Source organism: Onychomys torridus, chromosome 13 (genome assembly GCF_903995425.1).
Source record: "Onychomys torridus chromosome 13, mOncTor1.1, whole genome shotgun sequence".
Lineage (NCBI taxonomy): Eukaryota > Metazoa > Chordata > Mammalia > Rodentia > Cricetidae > Onychomys > Onychomys torridus.
In genome coordinates, this window is record NC_050455.1 from 24189100 (window position 1) to 24210663 (window position 21564).

The window sequence follows — 21564 nt, forward strand, 5'->3', positions numbered from 1 at the left end:
CAGAACACTAAAATATTAAAGGCACATTCTGGTCTTTCGCCAACGGAAATCATAATCACACCCAATGGATGTTACGCATTGGCCAATGGGAAAGGAACCTATCACGTACTGAACTACTGATGGGCCAATAAGAAGGAAGGTAGTGTCCCATATGGATCAATGGGGTGGATATTTCCTAACAGGTAACAAGGGTAACTAGTTTTAGGATGTAAGATCAATGGGTTATTGGGGTTAGCTCAAACTATCCATCCTTTAGGTACCTTGCCTCCTCTCCCCACCCTCTTAAAAAGTCTTCGGTGTTGTCTGAGGAGAGCAAGCGTAAACTCCTCAACACATGACCACCTGAACTGGAGGAAGGCTGGGACCAGGGATGGTGCTACTGGGGGGGGGGGGGATGGGGATGGGGGCGAAGGACCCGCCCACCTCTCCGCCCCCCAGCCGAACTTGCAATTCCCCTCCCGGGCGCAGGGGGCACTGCAGGCCCCGGGGAGGTTGGGGCGGAGCGCTGCGAAGGGGCTGACAGCTGCCGCCCGGCTCCGGAGCGCTGGGGGCGCTGTGCGCCGCCCTGGCTGTGCCTCCGCTCCCGGCCACGGGGGGCGCTGCGCGGCGCCGGTGGTTGGTGGTGGCTGTTGGGGGGGGGGGGGGAGCGGCGGCCGCGGGTGGTGCGGAGGGAGGCCTTGCGGGTGGATCGGGCGCTCGGCGGCGGAGGTGGTGGGAGGCGGCGGGCGGGAGCGCGGGTCCGGCCGGCCCTGGCGATGGCGGACGCGGCGGCCTCCCCGGTGGGCAAGCGGCTGTTGCTTCTGTTCTCGGACCCTGCGGCCTCAGCTTCGGCCTCGGCCCCCACGGCGGCGGCAGCGGTGAGCGGAGATCCTGGGCCTGCGCTGCGCACTCGGGCCTGGCGAGCCGGCACGGTGCGGGCCATGAGCGGGGCGGTGCCCCAGGACCTAGCGGTGAGTGGCGGCCGAGGCAGGCACGCGAGGCCGGGGCTGTGGGGCCTGTGGGCGGCCTCCCCGGGGGCCTTTGTGAGGGGGGTGGCGAGGCGGGGGTGACCCAGTTCCGCGCCCCCGGCTCTCCTGAGCGCCCCCCGCCGGCACCTCGGCGCCTGGGCACTCGGGCTCTGGCCGGCGTGGCTTCCGCGTCGGGGTTCGCGCCCCAGTTTCTCCTGGGGGGCGGCCGGGGTGCGAGGAGCTGCTGCTGCTGCTTCTAGCCGGCAGGCCCCGCCTCCTGGGCGACCCTGCTCAGCGCACCCCACGCACACACACACCCTCAGAGCAGGCTCTCGAGCCCCGGGTTCCCGGGTCCCGCAAAATTGGGCTAGAAGACGCGGACCTGGAGCCCCCAGGCCGCCTCGGGGGACTCCCATCGGGTTCCCTTCCTCCGGGAGCCCTGAGTGCGGCCGGAATGTGGGGAGTTGCGGGAGGCTCAGAGGCTGCAGTTGGAGCTGCTCGGGGCTCCTTTTATTTATTTATTATTTTTTAATCTGGCACTTACTTCCTCCTTGTTGGAGCAGGGCTCGGCCTGGCGGTCCCCAGAAAGGCCAGTTCAGTGGTCTGCTTTCGAACGCCCTTCTTTTGGCGCTTCTGGGTGACAGGAGCTGCCGTTTTAGCTTTTTGGTAAGTTCGAGGTCTGTGCTAGTAGCCGAATGAGGCTGCGGAGTGGTGGTTTTTGCTTCTAACTCGGTTACTCCCCCCCTAACCTTGAGAGAGGTTTTGCTTTGAAACTTTGTATTAGGGTTTGGCCGCTTGCCTCCGTCTATTTTATGGTGAAAGTTGTTCCGTAAGAAGTTAAGTAGCACTCGAGACCGTGAGCTTTTATTTTTGCTAATGTGGCGGCAAAATGTTACCTTTTGAGATTTGTCAAGCCTCTTTAGTTCCTCATTCTGAGAGCCGCCCTCCCCTAGCTTCTCTGGTGAGATAAAGCTATGAAAAATGGGCGGGAGGGGGATTTTGGAATTACCTATGAACAGTAAACAGAAAGTGAATATTCTTGATGAATTTGATTCCGCAGACATTTTATTCACTAAACAGGAACATATTTTGTGAGATTTAGGATTAATGTAGCTGTCTGTTGCTGGTTTTGCTTCCTAGTCTTCAAGTGTTGGGCTGTCTTTCCATCTGATAAGCAACCTTTGGGTTTGGGTTTTTGTTTGTTTGTTTGTTTGGCTTGTTCCTGGCTCAAGCTTTACCTCTTCTGCTTCAAATCTACTTGCTTTGATCGTTCTCTAGGATGTATCAAGAAAGCTTGTTAGGGTATTTATGAAGCTTTTGTGGAATGAATTCGTAAAAAGATAGCACAACAATAAGGGGTCGGAGTGGTGAATAAGACGGGAATTCCTCTGCCCTTTCATGGGTCCGAGGCGCTTTCTTTGATTCACTAGCCCCCCCCCCCCTCAGTAAAGCATTCTTGAGATCCACCCATATGCGCATACCTGAGCATCGGCATTCCAGGCTTTTAGATTGAGATTTTACTTCCCAGTGCTTTGAATAGTGGTTCCCATGTTTCCTCCATCAAATGACTTGAGCTAATGAGCTCTGCACCTGAAATGGCTACACATTCGCTCTGTCGTTTGTTGTCTCCGTGAGGGCAGAGGTTTTTGAAGTACACTGAGTGCTGGGCACTTACTAGGGCTAAATACTTAATAATTTTACCACTTAGCCAGTGGAAGTGGATTTTCCACCCAACTAAACACTTGCAATGATTCTTGGAAAAAAGCAAGGTGTTCTTTCAACGGTGCTGAGGTCCTGTATGACACAGAGTGAATATTGGGGTAGAGGCAGGTTTGGTGAATACATTTGTGCATGTCTTGTACTTTTATCCAGGGACATAGATAAGAAAGCAGTCACAACAGAGCTCTGGGCCTTTAAGTTGGTTTTTTAAACCTTCTTGCAGAACTGTTGTAGAATTGCTGTTACCTTGGGGTTCTGTTAAGGACAGCGATTCGTGAGAAATCTGAATTTACCGTTTTGCCTTCCCTTTTCATTGACGAGAATGTCTTTGGACTCTGGGCATGTGGACCTTTCCAATTTGCACCACACTTTGTAGTAAACACAACTATCTTCCAATCAAAAGTGTTCTTCCTGTACTCAAGGGCGGAGTTTGCCAGCAGCTGTCCTGTGATTGGGCAGATTTTCTTTCAGTTATCTTTAAGAGGTTTTCAGGCGTGCTTGGTTTTGAGTAATGCATAGCAGGGCGCCCCCTGTTAAGGATGAGTAATTAAGGGTTGGATGAATGAGTTTCTGAAGTGATTGAAAACACATTTCTCAATTTCAGGCTCCATTAATACCCTCTTTCTAAATACTTTTTGACCCAGAAATACTTGAGTATATTGGTGGTACACTTAATGAACCTTTTTTTATTTCATTACCAATGCCATATGCTGCCTTAAGGTATGATGTGGAAAAAAATGAAAACCAATACTGTACCTTGGGAAATTTGTTGGTGAGGATTGTAAGAGTGGGTGTGTTCACCAGCAAACTTCTCTTTGGCAAGCAACTGCTGATTTTTTAACCATATACAAACCCAATTTTTCTCCTCTGCTTCTCTTGGAATAGTGGCTTTTGTTGTTCAAAATAGATCTCTTTGTTCAGTGGATTTTGCATTATCTTATTTCTTAATCTAGTTGTATACGTTGAGTTCCTAAATAATTATGGTCTGTGCAAGCTCCAAAGTCTTTCAGACCAATACATATGTAGATTCACAGACAAAAATACCATGGATTTCCTTTTGCTTATAAAAGTACAACTATTCACAGGATGTTAAACGAAGTTCTAGACATGAGAGCACAGCAGTCTTGACCCTGCCAGCTCTACCTTACTAAGGAAGAGTATAGTTCTGTCATCTAAGAAAAATACTTGTACATGCAAAAACTATGAAAAAAGGGCTAGAGCTGGAGCACGTTCGGTATGTTTGCACAAGGCCCTGGGTTGAATTCCCACACTGCAGAAACTGGGCATGGTGGTGGGTGCACACCTATAAAGTTCTCTACAAAGGTTTGCTCTTTTTTTTTTTTTTTTTTTTTTTTTTTTAAATAAATGCTATCTTACTACAAAATATCTGCTACTGGCTCTTTACCAAAAAAAAACAAAAAACAAAAAAAACTTATTTTATTTTCTGTGTACAAGTGTCTTTGCCCACATATATACATGTGTGCCATGTGTATGCCCCGTGCCTGAGAAGGTCAGAAGAGGGTGATACTGTAAACACTTCCCAATTCTCCTCAGCCCTCCCAGGAGCCTTACATATACTAGGTAGGTTAGGTCCTGTACTGCTGAGCAACACTCCCAAATCTTCATCATTTTTTATGACTCTTTCATATTTTATAGAATGAGTGTGCCATGATTTAGTAATTTACTTTTTTCTCTTGGTGAACATCCACTTTATCTAAAGTCTTCTTTGGAGGGGCACTAAATTAATCTCTCTCTCTATACACACACACACACACACACACACACACACACACACACACACACTTCATGACTACTGGTCTTTATCTGGATGGATTTCCTCCTCTTCCTTCCTATTTATGCATCTTTTGCTCTCTTGAGGAATGAGTTATTTTTTTAATTCTGAGTTCTTTATATGGTTATTAACCCTTTTCCAGACAGGATTTCTCTGTTACAGCTCTGGCTGTCCTGGAACTGGCTCTGTAGACGAGGCTGGCTTTGAACTCACAGAGATCCGCCTGCCTCTGCCTCCTAAGTGCTGGGATTAAAGGCGTGTGCTACCACTGCCAGGCTGGTTATTAACTTATATTACCTCTCTAGTATATTGTAATTATAATCATATACTTTTTGTTTGTTTGTTTGTTTGTTTTTGAGATAGAGTTTCTCTGTGTAGCCTTGGCTGTCCTGGAACTCACTTTGTAGAGCAGGCTGGCCTTGAACTCACAGAGATCCACCTGCCCCTGCCTCCCAAGTGCCAGGAGGGTGCCAAGGCGTGGGTCATCACTGCTCAGCTCATTTTTCTTTTGACTTAGTCCATATGTTGCTTTGCTCTACAGGAAAAATGTTAACAGGATGGTGCTAGATCATGCCTGTAATCCAGTGTTTGGGAGGCTGAAGCAGGAGGATCAACATGAGTTTAAGGCCACCCTGGGCTACAGAGTAATACCGTCTCAAAACAAAAACAAAACCACACACCAAACAAGCAACTCTAGAACTCTAGATCTGGTTTTAAGCGCTTGGAGCTTGAAGGAAAGCACTCTACCAACCAACCTAACCCCCCGTTCATTCATTCATTCAAAGTATTTTATTTGTGGGGAATTCAGGGCAAGTAGTTATGGGTACCAGGGGAGGCCAGAAGAGGGCATCAGATTCCCTGGAACTAGTAGAGTTCCAGGTGTGTGTTTAGCCACTCTGTGTGGGTGCCAGAACCTAACTTAGGTCCTGTAAGAGCAGCACCCTATAAGACATCTCTCTAGGCTCCTGTATTTTTGAGACAATGTTTTATTATAATCCAGGCTAGCTTTGAGCTCCTACTCTTTTTTTTTGTTTGTTTGTTTTTGTTTTTGTTTTTCGAGACAGGGTTTCTCTGTGTAGCTTTGCACCTTTTCCTGGAACTCACTCTGTAGACCAGGCTGGCGTGAAACTCACAGAGATCTGCCTGCCTCTGCCTCCTGAGTGCTGGGATTAAAGGCATGTAACACCAACACCTGGCTTGCTCTATTTCTTTTTTGAGACATTCCCACTATATGTGGATCCATGGTGTGCTCGGAACTCATTATGTAGACCAGGCCGGAGAACTCAAGTGCTAGTTAGTGTCAAAGGCACTTTCCACCTCTCCTGGCTCGCTTTATTTAATCTTTGGACCCTCTATTCACCTGCTGTTTCTTCATTGGCTATAAAACAGGCGATCTGATTTGCTCTTTTCGTTTTTCCTACTGTCTAATCAGTTGTGGTACTACCAACTAATTGAGGTGAGCTTTGTTGTTGCAGTGTGTAGAATTGGATTTGCTGCAAATGTAGCATTAGTTTGCTTCGGCTATCACAGCTGTTCAGCTTTCCAGACTTGCAAGAAGGACCGAAGGGTATCTGCCTTCATGTTTTAACTTTTAATCTTTCATTTCTTTTTCAGAAGAATGGCTCTAAAATGTTGCCTTTGTTAGGATCTGAGATATATATTGTAGCAGTGTTCTGGCTAGTACCAAATGACTTGTCTCTGGAAGTTGGAAGTCTTCTATGAGGAATGAACGAAAGTGTGTCTATCCCCCCTTTTTGTTTGTTTTTTGTGGTGGTGGTTTTCATGCAGGGTCTCACTGTATCCCTGGCTGACCTGGCGCTGTGTAGATAAGGCTGACTTCAGACTGCAGAGATACGCTTGCTCTCTCTGCCTCTGGAGTACTAGAATTAGAGGCATGGGCCACCATACTAAGCTGCCTAGTTTTGTGGGGGTTTTTTGTTTGTTTGTTTGTTTGAGCTGAGGATTGAACCCAGGGCCTTGCACTTGCTAGGCAAGCGCTCTACCACTGAGCTAAATCCCCGACCCGGCTGCCTAATGCTTTTACAGCAACTTTTTCTCTTTGTGCCAGAGTAGGGAGGGTGAACCCTAAAACACCTGCTTCCCCACTGTGTCTGTAGATGATGTCATTAAATCAGGTCCAAGACCATAACACTTTTCCAGGGTACAGACTGTTGTTTTTACTTTCTTCCTTCTTGTAGAATTGTCAGCCCTGATTGTGACAGAGTCTGTGGTTGGATGCTGGAGGTCAAGCCTAAGCACTCTCCCATGCAGCTACACCCTACTGCTAATCCTCTCCCCCACCCCCTGTCGTGTCCCCCCATTTTGTCACTTTTAGGATTTATTGATTTATTTTTATGTTAATGTATGTTTTGCCTGCATGTAAATAAAATACATTTTGTGGATCAGTATATGTTTAGAGAGCCGTGTTGTTTTTAAGACAGTCTCACTGTGTCATCTTGGTTGTCCTGGAACTCCTTATAGGCCAGACTGGCCTCAAAGCTGAGATCCTCCTGTCTCTGCCTTCCAGGTGTGAGCCACCACACCCAGTTTGGAGTTTTAGATAAACTGGGCATGGTGATGCAAGTCTGTGATTTCTAGACTTTTGGAGAGCGGCTTAAAATGAGATTCCACTCATCTGAACGATAAAAATGTTTAATTGGATCCCCTCTAAGAACGCCTATCATCCTAACTCCAGAGCTCTTTGTTTGTTTGTTTGGTTTGGTTTTTCGAGACAGGGTTTCCTCTGTGTAGCCCTAGCTGTCCTCAAACTCAGAAATTTGCCTGCCTCTGCCTCCTGAGTGCTGGCATTAAAGGCGTGCTCCACCACCACCACCACCACCACCACCACCACCAGGCTTCTACTTTTTTTTTTTTTTTTTTTTTTTTGAGACAGGGTCTCAGTATGTAGACCAGGAACTTGATGTATACACCAAGCTGGCCTAGACTCCACAGAGATCCTACCTCTGAATTCTGGGATTAAAAGAAAGCACCACTACCACTCTTGGCTCCTGTTCATATTTTTTAAAAAAACATTTATTTTGCCTAGGGTAGTGGTGAACAGCTTTACTCAAAGCAGAGGCCTAAGGAAGGGGAATTTGAGGCCACACTGAGCTATATAGCGTGTTGTAGGCCAGCAAAAACAAAATAAAACTAATAAAGATGTTGCTGTGTAGCCCAGGATAGCCTGGAATTTGAGAGCCCCTTACCTTAGCTTCCCAAGTGCTGAAATATCTGGTGTGCCCAGTCTTTGCAACCCATTGTTTCAAAGTTGGACAACATGCCCACCCACATCACTGTCCAGCAGTGACTTCCCTTCCTTCACACACACACACAGTCAGAGCTTTTTTTCTTTCTACATTGTCTGGTTTGGTCTGGGTTTGTAGTTTGGGCTGGTTGATTTTTTGAGACAGGGTCTCACTTTGTAGTCTTGGCTGGCCTGCAGCTGACATACTTCTAACCTCCCCCTGCCTCCCCCATGCTGTACGACCATGCCTGGCTGGGTTTTGTTTTTGTACTTAAAGCAGAGCACTGAATGTGTCCTTGACTGGTCTGGAACTTTGTAACCAGCCAGGCTGGCCTTGGCCTGGTGGTGTAGGTGTGTGCTACCCTCCAAGCTTCCCTCCTGACGGCCCATTTGTTTACCAGGGATCCACATCACCCGGTTCTCATCTGCCAAGAGCTGGGCACTTGTGTGTTCTCCTAGCTTGTTCTGGTTGATTTGGTCTCCCTTCACAGAGATAAGAAACATTTTCTGGTGGTGTTTTAACAGCAGCTGTGGTGCGTGCGCCTGTAGGTTTGCCTTCGGAAGGCCCAGGGGACACTCAGCACCTGCTACTCTTCAGTTTTCCACTGCCTTTGATAGGTTGGTGACTTTCAAGCCCTCCAAAACACATCATGCCCAATGCTAGTGTCTTTTATTCTTGTTCTCCAGATGGGTAAAACTAGTAGTCACTCAAGTGGTGTGGCCTCCTAGTTTTACAGGAGGGTAAGCTCTGTATTTTTAGGGAGTTTGTAGGTAATGGGGCTCTAGGGGACTGACTCACTAACCAAATTCTCTGGAGACTGATGTGAAAATCGATATGCAAGGTTATTAATTTACAATGGAGGATATACCTGTAGAGATGAAAATCTTCTCATCTGCTCAGGGTAAGAAGGATTTTTGCCTTGAGGAGAATTATCCAAGGAAAATTGGGTGTGGCCCAGGGATCTTTACAGCAATAAGCCCTCACTTTGTGGTCTGTGGTCCATTGCTGTGTTCTTGCTCCCTTTTTAGGATAGCCTAGCATGTAGCCCAGGAGAACCCTGAACAATCTACCCACCTTAGCTTCCTGATTGTTGGGATTACAGGTATGCACCAGTATACCCAGTTTGGGCTTAGAGTTTTGTTTTCTCTCTTTCTCTCTCTCTCTCTCTCTCCCTCCCTCCCCCTCCCTCCCTCCCTCCCTCTCTCCTTTTCTCTTTCTTTTTCTTTGGGGAGGAGGTCTCAGATGTAGTTTTGACTGGCTGAAATTTTGTGTAGACCAGGCTGGCCTAGAATTCACAGAGATCCGCCTGCCTCTGCCACCCAAGTACTGAGATTAAAAGCTATCGTGTCCAGCTTTGTTTTTTTGTTTTATTTTAGTTTGGTTTTCACAAGGTCTGTGTAGCTTTGGCTGTCCTAGAACTCACTCTGTAGACCAGGTTGGCCTTGAACTCAGAGATCCTCCTGCCTCTGCCTCTTTTGTATGTGGAGCCTCATGAGGATCGAACCCAGGGCCTTTCGCTTGCTAGGCAAGTGCTCTACCACTGAACTAAATACCCAACCCCCTGCCTCTGCCTCTTAAGTGCTGGGATTAAAGGTGTGTACCACCACTGCCTGGCATATGTTTTGTTTTGACTGGCCTAGGCAACATGATGTTATTTCAAAAAGATAAGTAAGAGAGGCAGGGAGATTTCCATAAAATCTGAGGATAGCCCTGCACAATTGAGACCTTGTCTCAAAAGGGAGAAAAATGATAAACTGGGTGAGGTGGTGTGTTCCTCATAGCTGAGGCAAAGGATCATTTGGAATTCAGTTCAGATTTTGCTACATAGTGAATTCAGTATACATATATTGACCTCGGCTCCAACAATCCTCTCTGGGGCTAAGGGTGTAGCTCAGTTAGTAGAGGGCTTGTCTAGCATGCATGGAGCCCTGGGCTCCGTCTGGCATACGCGTGGCATATACTTATAATCCTAGACCAGGCAGGTAAAGGCTGGAGGGTTTGTTGTTGTTGTTGTTTTGTTGTTTTTTTAATTTTAGGTAGGGTGTCTGTAGCTTCAACAGGTTATGGGAGCTTTCTATCCTACCTCAGCCTCCTGAATGCTGAGGTCACAGGCATTTCCCACCATGCTTACCTTGGTAACAAGAAGTTTTGAGTAGACTTCTTTGTATTTAGAGTAATTAAGATCATTGCAGGAGTGGTATCACTGATTATTAACGTGCAAGATTTTTAGATATATTTTTACGTTTTCTTGTCTGAGGCAGAGTCACAGCCTGAGCTGGCCTGGAACTCCCAATGCTGCTTTAGGCTTGCAGGAATGGTAGACCTGGAGGGTTACAGGCATACACTGCCATGCCCCACACTTGTCTCTTCAAGGTTGTACCAGCTAATACCGTGACCAGTAAGTAAAGCAAGCGCGTCTGGGGAAGGACGCTGGCCCTCCAGGCCTCCTCCGAGGCCCTTCTTGTTCCAGTTTATAGGCAAAGGAGTGGGGCTCCAAGAGGCTAAAGCAGAAACATGGGGAGTCGGGTACGAACCCCACCTAGCATTGACTTCACAGCACCTCAAAATGCTGTACGTACATATCTGAATTTTTATTCAGATTATCTGTCACCCCAACTGCTTCCCATTTAATAGCCATAGTGTTAGGTGGGTATGGAAGGGTATGGAAATTGAAGTGAACTATAGGAATATTGTCATTGAAAACAGCAGCATATAGTCATGCTCCCCCACTCATCTTAGCTGTCCACGTGTCTTACAGTTTCGTGAAACTGCATGCAATTCACATTCAGAAATAGGAAGAGAACTGAAAAGTCCGGAGTGTTAGTAACTAACCTTTATTTCCTTTACTCTGACAATCACAGTCTGTTATTCTTATCTCTAATTTCTCCATACTTTACATTCATAGAAATCTTACTGGGGGTTTTTTCAACTTTATTTCTTTGTAAATGGTCTTCTTACAGTTTCTTTGCTCCATAGTTTTATCTTTTTTTTTTTTTTTTTTTTTTTTGGAGCTGAGGACCAAACCCAGGGCCTTGTGCTTGCTAGGCAAGTGCTCTACCACTGAGCTAAATCCCCAGCCCTCATAGTTTATCTTTTAAGCCTAATCCAAAATTAATTTTTCCCTTTAAAATTAATTACCTAAATAATAAGTGATACATTCATTCATTGAAGAAAAGGCATCTGATAAAAATCAGATGTGGGTTTGTTTTTTTCTTTTGTTTTTGTTTTGTTTTTTCGAGACAGGGTTTCTTTGTGTAGCTTTGTGCCTTTCCTGGAAGGAACTCACTCTGTAGACCAGGCTGGCCTCGAACTCACAGAGATCCACCTGGCTCTGCCTCCCGAGTGCTGGGACTAAAGGCGTGCGCCACCACCGCCAGCTAAAATCAGATGTTTTATGTCCATAGATAAATGCTACTCTCCGCTGAAATCAGAGAAACATCTCTTTTCAATGAACTGCAGTGGATGTACAGACCCATGGCTACACAAGGCACTGAGAACGAATGATGGCTGAATGCTCAGCCCTAAACAAGACGTTCATACCATCTCCTTTGAGGCTCAGAGAGCATAGTGGAAGAGGGGACAGGTAGAATGTAAGAGCCTGGAGACAGGAAAGAAGGGTTGTCAAAGTCCTGGGCAAGACACAGCCAAGCCATTGCAATCATGAACTGCACCAGTCAGCAGTCAGCTGTGGATGGGGTGGGGCTTAGGGGCTACTGAAAGGAAATGGGAACCCATCCTGTCCCAGTTCTCCTTGTAACTACCTAGTGTGGAACATCCTCAACTTTCTTCTAACCCCATGTCTTGGGAGTCTTCGCATCAATCTATTAGCTGTCACTTTTTAACACTTGTTTGTGTTTATTCCATAGTATCTGTTGTATTTTAGTCATCTAATTATAAGATACTTTATAAGGCTGGAGAGATGGCTCAGAGGTTAAGAGTACTGGCTGCTCTTCCAGATGTCCCGAGTTCAATTTCTGGCAACCACATGGTGGCTCACAACCATCCTGAATGAGATCTGCTGCCCTCTTGTGGCGGACAGGGGTACATGCAGACAGAACACTATACATAGTAAATAAACAAATAAAAAGATACTTTGTAATTTCACATTGATTTTCTGTTTAAACAGTTTATTTTGCCAGGTGGCATTGCTTTTCCAAAACTTACTCTGTGAGTTCTATGAACAAACAACATACACTTAGAATCACTATGTAGATAGAGACAAGAAGATAATGTTCAAAGCCTGCCTTGAGTAGGTAGTGAGTTTAAGGCCAGCTGGGCTACATGAAACCCTGTCTCAAAACAAAATGCAAAGTCATATAATAAATGGTGTAGTGGATTTTAGTAGCTGCCAGAGAGTATTAATAACTTTGTGAAAATGTTCAGATGAATATTAGAAACAAGGGAGACTTGTCTGGGTATGGTGGTGCACACCTTTAATCCCAGTGGTCAGGAGGCAAAGGCAGGCAGGCAGATTTCATCAATTAAAGATCGGGCTGGTATATAGTACAAGTTCCTGGATAGCCAGGGCTATACAGAGAAACTTTGTCTCTAAACTTTAAGAAGGAAGGAAGGAAGGAAGGAAGGAAGGAAGGAAGGAAGGAAGGAAGGGGAAAAAAAGAAGCTGCAGAGATGACTCAGTGGTTAAGAGCCTGTCCTGCTCTTTGTAGAGGACCTAAGTTCAGTTCCCAGCATCCACCGCAGGCGGCTCACAACCACTCCAGCTCCAGGGTTCTGATGTCCTTTGTGGACTCTCTAGGCATCTGCACTCATGGGACACGTTATCAAAGTTAATTAACCACATGCACCCATGCATGCACAAATGCAGGAGAGCCTCACATAAATAAAAATAGAAATCCATTTTTTAATTTTATGTGCATTTATGTTTTTCTTGCGTAACATGTGAGGGTATTAGATTCCTCTGGAACTGGAGTTACAGATGCTTATGAGCTGTCATGTGGGTGCTGGGGATTGAACCTGGGTCCTCTGGAAAAGTAGCTGATCTTAACTGCTAAGCCATGTCTCCAGCCCAGAAGTCTTTTTTTAAAAAAGAAAAAACTAAAACAAAAAAACGAGAGAGCCTGGAGAGATGGTTCCCTGGTTAAGAACACTCACTGCTCTTGCAGAGACTCTGAGTTCAATTCTTTACACTTCTGCCCTGAAAAAAGTGGCTCAGCAGTTGAACGCAAATACTGCTCTGGCAGAGGATCTGAGTTTGGTCTCCTCCACAGCCTTGCAACTTCCCGGAGCTCTGCTGCCTTCCTGTGCACCCGCACTCAAGTATGCATACTTAAAAGTTAGTGTATCTTAGGGAAGAGAAACACTGTCCCAGTTAAAGGAGACGTCTTTGCCAGAACACCAGCTCTTTCTGGGAGGATTCTTCTCTGCTGATATTACCTGTCTGAAAGTCCAGGCTAGCAAGCATAGCGTCATAGGCCTTTACTGTTTGGGAACTCCTATTCTTCTCACCCACTCGGGGAGATGTCTTCCTACCTTATTTACCCGGACATTCTCAGACCCTGAAGGTGCGTGCGTGTGTGTGTGTGTGTGTGTGTGTGTGTGTATGCCCGTGTTTCTGAGTGAGTGGATAAATGAATAACAGCTTTACCAGTTGTATTAAAAGTGCTTTTGGGAAGCAGCCAGTGTTCAAACTGATGATTACATGGCAGACATAAGCCAGATATTACTTCTATCAGAGTTTATCACACTCGAAGTTTTGTTTGTTTGTTTGTTTGTTTGTTTTTGAGGGAGGGGGGTGTTTCGAGACAGGGTTTCCCTGTGTTGCTTTGCGCCTTTCCTGGAACTCGCTTTGTAGACCAGGCTGGCCTCGAACTCACACAGATCTGCCTGTCTCTGCCTCCCAAGTGCTGGGATTAAAGGCATGTACCACCACCGCCCAGCTCGAAGTATTTTTTAAATTTTATTTGTTTTGAGACAGGTCTCAGCATATAGTCCTGGCTGGTTAGTCTAGAACTTGCTATGTAGAATAGGCTGACATCCCAACTTGGAGATCCACCTGTCTCTGTCTTCCATGAACTGAGATTAAAGGCATGTACCACACCCATCACTTTTTAAGTTTTTAAAATTACATGTATGAGGGGAGATTTGCACATGTGTGGAAATGATTATGTGGAAGTCAGAGGACAATTTACTGGAAGTGATTTTCTCCTTGTAGCATGTGTGCCCTAGGAATCGAACTCGGGTGCCAGACTTGGTGTCAAATGTCTTCACCACTGAGCCACCTCCCCTCCCCTTGTCGTTGGTTTTGAGTTCATAAAAATCTGTTTTCCTTTAAGGTCACTAACGTGAATTTAAACACCATTGATACTTTGTCTTACCTCTTTCAGTGTTGGTGGGGGAGTCTCAGTATGTAGACCAAGCTGGCCTCAAACCCATCTGCCTCTGCCTCCCCAGTCCTGAGATTAAATGTGCCACCATACCCCGAAGTTTTGGGTTTTTTAAGGTTCATTTTATCTTATTTGTATGAATGTTTGCCTGTTTGTATGTATATGCACCACATCTATATTTGGTGCTTGTAGAAGCCAGAAGGGGCCGGATCCTGTGGAGCTGGAGGTGAGCACTAAGTACTAAACCCAGGTCCCCTGCAAGGAGAGCACGTGCTCTGCTCTTCTTCACCCCTGACACCTTCCCAGCCTCTAGTTCGTTTGTTTGCCAGAGCTGAGGACCGAACCCAGGGCCTTGTGCTTGCTAGGCAAGCGCTCTACCACTGAGCTAAATCCCTAACCCCCCAGCCTCTAGTTTTTAGTTAGTTTATAATCCTTCCTGCCTACCATGCACAAAGCTGAGTTGGATCCCTGGTACTGCATAAAGCCAGGTGTGGTGACACATGCATGTAATCCCAGTTGAGGGCAGCGTGGGAGACATGAGACCCTGTCTGGGGTGGGGAACCAGTGAGGTGGCTCAGCAGATAAAACACGCTTGCTGCCTGCCAAGCCTGTTGACCTGAGTTAATTCACACTGTGGAAGGAGAGAAATGTTTCCCACAAGTTGTCCTCCATGTATATACTCGTCTTTGCACATATACACAAAATCAGTAAATAAATGTAATAAAAATTACAGTAAAGTGTGTTCTCAAGTAAAGACCCTTGTCCCCAAACCTGAATTCTAGCCCCAGAACCCGTTTAGTGGAAGAAAAGACCAGACCTCCCACAGGTTTTCCCCAGACCTCCACATGCATGTGCACACACCCTAAAGCAATTGTAAACAAAAGAAAATATCAACCAAAATGACCTTAGAAGTAAGTTTATGGAAATTTTCTTAGTCTGTCGTGTAAAACTAGGAAAATGGTTTTTATGTATTATATAGTATGGCATTTCCCCAGACATGACATTCAAGCTGCTTTTGATATCTTCTTGCAGATCTTTGTAGAATTTGATGGCTGTAACTGGAAGCAACACTCGTGGGTTAAAGTTCATGCTGAAGAAGTCATTGTTCTTCTGTTAGAAGGGTCACTTGTTTGGGCACCCCGGAAGGACCCAGTCCTTCTCCAAGGCACTCGAGTCTCAGTTCCACAGTGGCCAGCACTGGTAAGTAGCTTTTATATATATTATAAATTATTATTATTACTACTACTACTACTATTATTATTATTATTATTAGGGCGGGGATGAGTTGGAGACATGAGCTCCTATACTCCGGCCTGGCTTCCAGGCAGGCCTTGAGCTCCTCCTCCTGCCTCCACCTTCTAGGCTGGGATTGCAGGCGTGTACCCCAGCCCCGTTTGTACCTTGAAGGTTGTCAAACCCAGACCCATACATGTTAGGCAGCACTTTGATTGTCTTTCCTTTTTGTTTATGGTGTTGGGTAGCAGATCTAGGGCCTCCTAGGGCCTTCGCAAGTGCGAAGCTACATCCTGCAGCCCAGTTAATGAGTCAATTTTATTAAATAGGAGCAATTTGACCTTTTTTCTTATACCTATAAATATTTACCTCATAGCTATAAACTCTTCAGAAATTGCAAAAAAATCTACATGCTTTGTCCTTAACAGATTTTGTTCTGAAGTTACCGAAGCAATAATTAAGTTCTTTTCTCTTATTTTCTGAAGAAAGGTTGGTATGTATGTATATATGTATGTATTTATTGGTTTTTTCGGGACAGGGTTTTACTGTGTAGCCCTGGCTGACCTGGAATTCATTCTATAGACTGTAGTAGCCTCAAACTCACAGAGATCTGCCTGCCTCTGCCTCCCAGGTACTGGGATTGAAGGCATGCGCCACCACCACCCAGCTAGTTATCTTTCGTTTTGATCATGTGTATATGTGTGGGTGTGTGCATATTACATTTTGTGAGTGTCCATTTGTTCTTTTGTCCTGTTAGCAAGCAAATTGTGAGCATGAATGCGGACTTTTCTTTTAAATCTTAATTTTCCTGTGGCTAACCCAAAATAAATAAATAATATACAAAACAAAAATTATATTCAATCTGTTGGTATAGTATTATCTTTTAATAAACTGCCTCTTCCTTCCTTCCTTCCTTTTTGTTGTTGTTGTTGTTGTTTTTCCAGACAGGGTTTCTCTGTGTAGCCCTGGCTGTCCTGGAACTTACTTTATAAATCAGGCTGGCCTCAAACTCAGAGATCCAACAGCCTCTGCCTCCCAGTGCTGGGACTAAAGGCGTGAAGGCGTGCGCCACCATACCTGGCTTGCCCTTATGTTTCTGTCCTGCACTTTCAGATAGTATCTCCCTGAGTTACCCAGTCTGGTCTGATGGTGTATACCTGTAATAGCTGCACTTGGGAAGCGGTGGATCATAAATTTGAGGACAGTGGGTTGTATAGTGAGACTGTCTCAGAAAATAAGAGTGCCTGGTCGTAGTGGTGTGTATGTATTCCTAGCATTCAGAAAGCTGAGGCAGGGACATTGATAGGAGTTTAAGGAGCTACATATTGAGACCCCCATCCCAAAGTGCACACGCACACTTGGCTGGCAGGTTGTCGCAGTGGGTGAAGGCATTTGTCAACAAGCCTGACAACTTGAATTTGAACCCTGGAATGCACATGGTGGAAGAAAAACACTTCCTACAAGGTTTCCTCTGAAATCACAAGTACTGTGGTGCTGCTGTTCATGTTTAAGCATACCATACACTCTCAGAAAATAAATAAATATAATTAAAGGACGGTGGGGGAGGAGATTGGAACACATAGCTCATTTAGCAGAGTACTGCCCGACATGCATAAAGCCCCTGGTTTTATATAAAGTACTACATAAAAGCTGGTATATTGGTACACACCTGTAATCTTAGTACCTAGGAGGTTGGAGGCAGGATCCTAGAGGTTCAAAGTCATTCTTAGTTTATAGAGAGCTCAAGGCCAGCCAGGGTTATCTAAACATGTATTACGGTAATTGTTTTGTTTGAGATAGGGTCTCACCATGGAACTCTGGCTGGCTTTGTAGATCAGGCTAGACTGAAACTCAGAGATCCACCTGCCTTTGCCTCTCCGGTGCTGGCATCAAAGGGTGAAGGCATGCACCTTTATACCTGGTTATTCCAGGGTTTATAAATCTCACACAGGTTTCAAGAGCTATAGAAATTATGTGCAACTTTAGGGGGAGGAGGGGGTCTTCCTTGATCATCTCCCAAGTGCTGGGGTTATTGTCATGTACTTCACACCTTGACTACAACTCTCATTCTGGACATTTGCTGTTTAGCCTTATGAAGCCTAGCACTTGATCCCTAGTGACAATCAATGGTCAATTTCTTACTCCACTTGCCCTTTTTAGACCTAAAAGTATAAAAATCAGGCGTGGTAGCTCACACCTCTAATTCCAGCATTTGAGTGGCTGAGGCAGGAGGATTGCTGCAAATTCCTCACAAGCCTGGTCTGTAGTATGAGACCTGAGCTAAAAACCAAACAAACAGAAATTAGAAAATACTGAGCAAACATAGCCAGGCATGGTGGTGTACACCTTTAATCCCAGTACTTGGGAAGCTCAGGCAGGTAGATCTCTGAGTTCAAGGCCAGCTTGTTCTACAAAGTCAGTTCCAGGACAGCCATAGCTACAGAGAGAAACCCTGTCCTCGAGAATCAAAAGGAGAAGGAGGAGGAGGAGGAGACGACCACCTCTCTCCATTGGTTTGCTCACTGTGGTTACCTGAGCAACAGAGGCTGTTTGGAGTGCTCCCTAGGCCTTGTTCGTTAGCGAGTCTGTATTCACTGGGAGGAGAGGAGAGTATTAGTGGACGCTTCCTCTGAAGTCAGAGATGCGTTGGAGCTAGTGAACCTAATCCACTTCTTGTCATTGTCCTTGTGCTTCGCAGACTTTCACTCCCCTGGTGGATAAACTGGGCTTGGGGTCTGTGGTGCCAGTTGAATACCTTGTGGATCGAGAGCTGCGCTTCATGTCAGATGCTAACGGGCTGCATCTGTTCCAGGTACTTGACTGCTCTAGCTAGCCATGGGCTTACTAGTTACCTCCTTGCTAATTTCCTTGTTGATTCAAACATGGGTATTTATTCTGTTCTTTTAGCATTACTTTGCTTCCTGTAGTAAATTACCTTGTGCATTTTTGAAGTTTTATGCTTCTTTAAAAAGTACATTTGGCTGGGCAGTGGTGGCGCACGCCTTTAATCCCAGCACTCAGGAGGCAGAGGCAGGTGGATCTCTGTGAGTTCGAGGCCAGCCTGGTCTCCAAAGCAAGTTCCAGGAAAGGTGCAAAGCTACACAGAGAAACCCTGTCTCGAAAAACCCAGTAAACAAACAAACAAATAAATAAATAAGTAAAAAATAAAAAGTGCATTTGGTGAATGACACTTCTTTCTCTTCTGTACCCCCATTCTCACCCCCTCTAAAGCCACCCAGGACTTAAGACTACCATGTAGTAGTTCCTTCAGAAAAACTGGCTTCTCGGGCTAGAGCGATGGCTTAGCAGGGTGAGAGCACTTCAGTTTGGTTCCCCACACCTTCATCCTGAGGCTATAGGGAACCACTGCCCTCTTCTGGCCCCTGAGGGTGCCTGCACATAAAATAAGAATGTACGAGATTGGGGATTTAGCTCAGTGGTAGAGCACTTGCCTAGCAAGTGCAAGGCCCTGGGTTCAGTCCTCAGCTCTGGCAAAAAACAAAAAACAAAAAACAAACAAACAAACAAAAAAAACAAAACGCAAAACAAAACAAACTTAAAAAAAATAAGAATGTACATGCATAAATAGAAAAGGGGCTTCTCTAAGATGGCTTTTGACATGACTCCTGTAGCTGGGACCTAGTTTGGCTTATGTTTACTTTAGTGGCAGATGAGCAGGAGTGAGTAACAGCTGGTTCCCAGCAGCATGAAGTATTGAAGAGATATATATTTACATACAAAGCAAAGGAATAAGCGGATAGTTTAGCCGGACTCTCATCAGAGTTGTAGTTTCTTAGATGCCACTGGCTGGACTCATGGTCCAGCGATGAGAGTGCTTGTTCTCGCAGCACTGATTCCCTCCCCTACGTGGGGGCTCACAGTCCCCCATGACCTCCCTTCCAGGGTCAGATGCCCTCCTCAGACCCTGAGAACACTGCATGCACGTGTTACACACAGACACACAGGCAAAACACTCATAAAATAAATCAGTCTAAAATAAGACATTTTTAAAGAAAGTTGCTTTTTTTTCTCACTTGTACGGGCTATCTGAAAGTTGAACCTTGTAAAGGTTTTACTCTTTGGTTGGAAGAGCTAAGACCGATGATATTTCCAGAACTACATTCTAGGAGATATTAACGGTAGTTTCTTTGTTAGTCGTCCTTAGTAGGGGCCATTCCCTCTCAACATCCTTGCTTTACTCATCTTTATGCCTTGTGTTTGGGTCTGCGTTTTCTCATCTACTAAGTTTTATTGCCTTTCATTTTAACATCAGGTGTTTACTTTTATCTTTACCAGATGGGAACAGATGCTCAAAACCAAATTCTTTTAGAGCATGCTGCATTAAGGGAAACAGTTAATGCTTTGATCAGTGACCAAAAGCTACAAGAGATATTCAGCCGAGGTAAGAACAAGCAGTTTTCTGTCCTTGGACTCCAGATCAGGTGGGCAGTCAGTAATGATGGAGAGAATGTCTGTAATTAGCTGGATTTCTAGAATAAATTGAAAAAAATAAAAATAAAAAAGCCCTTTACTTGGGCCATTCTGTTTAGTGACCCTGGGGATTCTGCTGTGTGAGTTTCTACCACTGGGTAGAGGGGTCAGTTTATGGTCTCCATATTGTCCACTACTTAATAGTCGTGACAGACACGCACCCAGATCTTCTTTTTGCATTTCAAAACACAAAGTTTTGTGTTTTCTTAAGTTTATAAGGAGTTAACCACATATTAAACAAAACGTCAAGTGATAGAGATCCTGCTATTAGAGAAAACCTTTGCTATGATTACAGTTTTACTTACCACCTGCAGATTTCTTAAGAGCTAAAAGCTGCTAACACCAACCAAGTATGTGCCTAAAGAAGTGTAGTAGAGTATTATTTTTTAAGATGTGTTACTTTTGTTTATGCTGCATTTGTTTAACTGTGCTGTGAAGCTGTGTTACTGTGCCTGTCTAAAACACCTGATGATCTAATAAAGAGCCGAATGGCCAATAGCAAGGCAGGAGAAAGGGTAGGTGGGGCTGGCAGGCAGAGAGAATATAAATAGAAGGAGAAAACTGAGAGAAAGGGGGGAGGAAGGTGAAAGGAAGTAGTAGCCAGAGAATGAGGAGGATTCTGGGGCCAGCCACTCAGCTACACAGCAAGCCACAGAGTCCAAGTAAGATTCACAGAAGTAAGAGAACAGGAAAAGCCTGGAGGCAGAAGGTAGATGGAATAATTTAAGATAAGGAAAGCTGCCTAGAAACAAGCCAAGCTAAGGCCAGGCATTTGTAAGTAAGAATAAACTTCCATGTGTGATTTACTTGGGAGCTGGGTGGGGGCCCCCAAAAAGCAAAAACAAGCATCAACTAAGCAGTCCATTAGTAGACTTACTGTGCTAGAGTTTGTAGTCAACTAGACAAAATCCAAGGGCCTATATTTTCAGCATGAATTGAACTCCACCCAATGGCATTTCATTTATAGTTCCTATGGCCATTTTACCTGATAGCACATTCAACTTAGTGGCCTGGCTTGTTTTGTTTGCTTCATAACTTAGGGTAGCCTTTCAGAATTTTATGATTGAGGGGGAAAAAATAGAATTGGTGACTTAGGAGATTCCTTAGAAATAAAGTTTATAAAACTCACTAGAAAACAAAACAAAAAAAATGTGTTTCATTTTTATTCTACTGAGTATGGAAAATTAGAGTTGTTCCCTTCGGCTCTGCACAGAAAATGCTAAATGTTTGCCTCATGTGGTTAGCCCAAACATTCATTTCTAACTGAGCTCTCCTTTAGGTCCCTATAGTGTTCAAGGTCACAGGGTCAAAGTGTACCAGCCAGAAGGAGAAGAAGTATGGATCTGTGGTGTCGTAAGCCGTCAGGACTCCATTTCCCGTCTCATGGAGGTGTCTATAACTGAGGTGAGGCTCTTCTTACCTTGTACGAGTTAGTGAGGTTCAGCATTGTAAGAAGACTGGTTTCTACCTCTGCCTCTGTTTCTGAGGGAGCCTGAGGAAGGCCGCATAACTGTGACCTCATTGTGGGCTAGAGGTAAACATGTAAAACCCCAGACACCTGGCAGTGGTGGTAGCACATGCAGTCTGGAGGCAGAAGCAGTTGGCTGTATGTGAGGTCAAGGCCAGCCTGGTCTACAGAGTGAGTTCCAGGACAGCCAGAGCTGTTACACAGAGAAACCCTATTTTGAAAAACAAACAAACAAAAAGTCCAGTGACTTCATAGCATTGGGATAATCTTTGAAAGTACTTACAAGCTGGGTGGGACTGCACATACATGTAGTTCCAGCACTCTG

The 21564-nt window shown here is 45.2% G+C and overlaps 1 protein-coding gene across 2 annotated transcripts in view; it reads left to right on the forward strand.

Annotated features, from left to right (window-relative positions):
* Positions 1-650: 650 nt before the first annotated feature.
* Positions 651-21564, forward strand: part of Kdm3b (lysine demethylase 3B) — a 65178-nt gene continuing 44264 nt past the window's right edge. The window contains exons 1-5 of one of the 2 annotated variants that reach the window (XM_036204541.1): positions 651-950; positions 15080-15247; positions 17979-18092; positions 19577-19682; positions 21051-21175. In XM_036204541.1, coding sequence (XP_036060434.1) covers positions 756-950; positions 15080-15247; positions 17979-18092; positions 19577-19682; positions 21051-21175 — 708 coding nt within the window. In that variant the 5' untranslated portion in view covers positions 651-755. The remainder of the gene's footprint in view (positions 951-15079; positions 15248-17978; positions 18093-19576; positions 19683-21050; positions 21176-21564) is intronic. The other variant, XM_036204542.1, reaches the window with a different exon arrangement.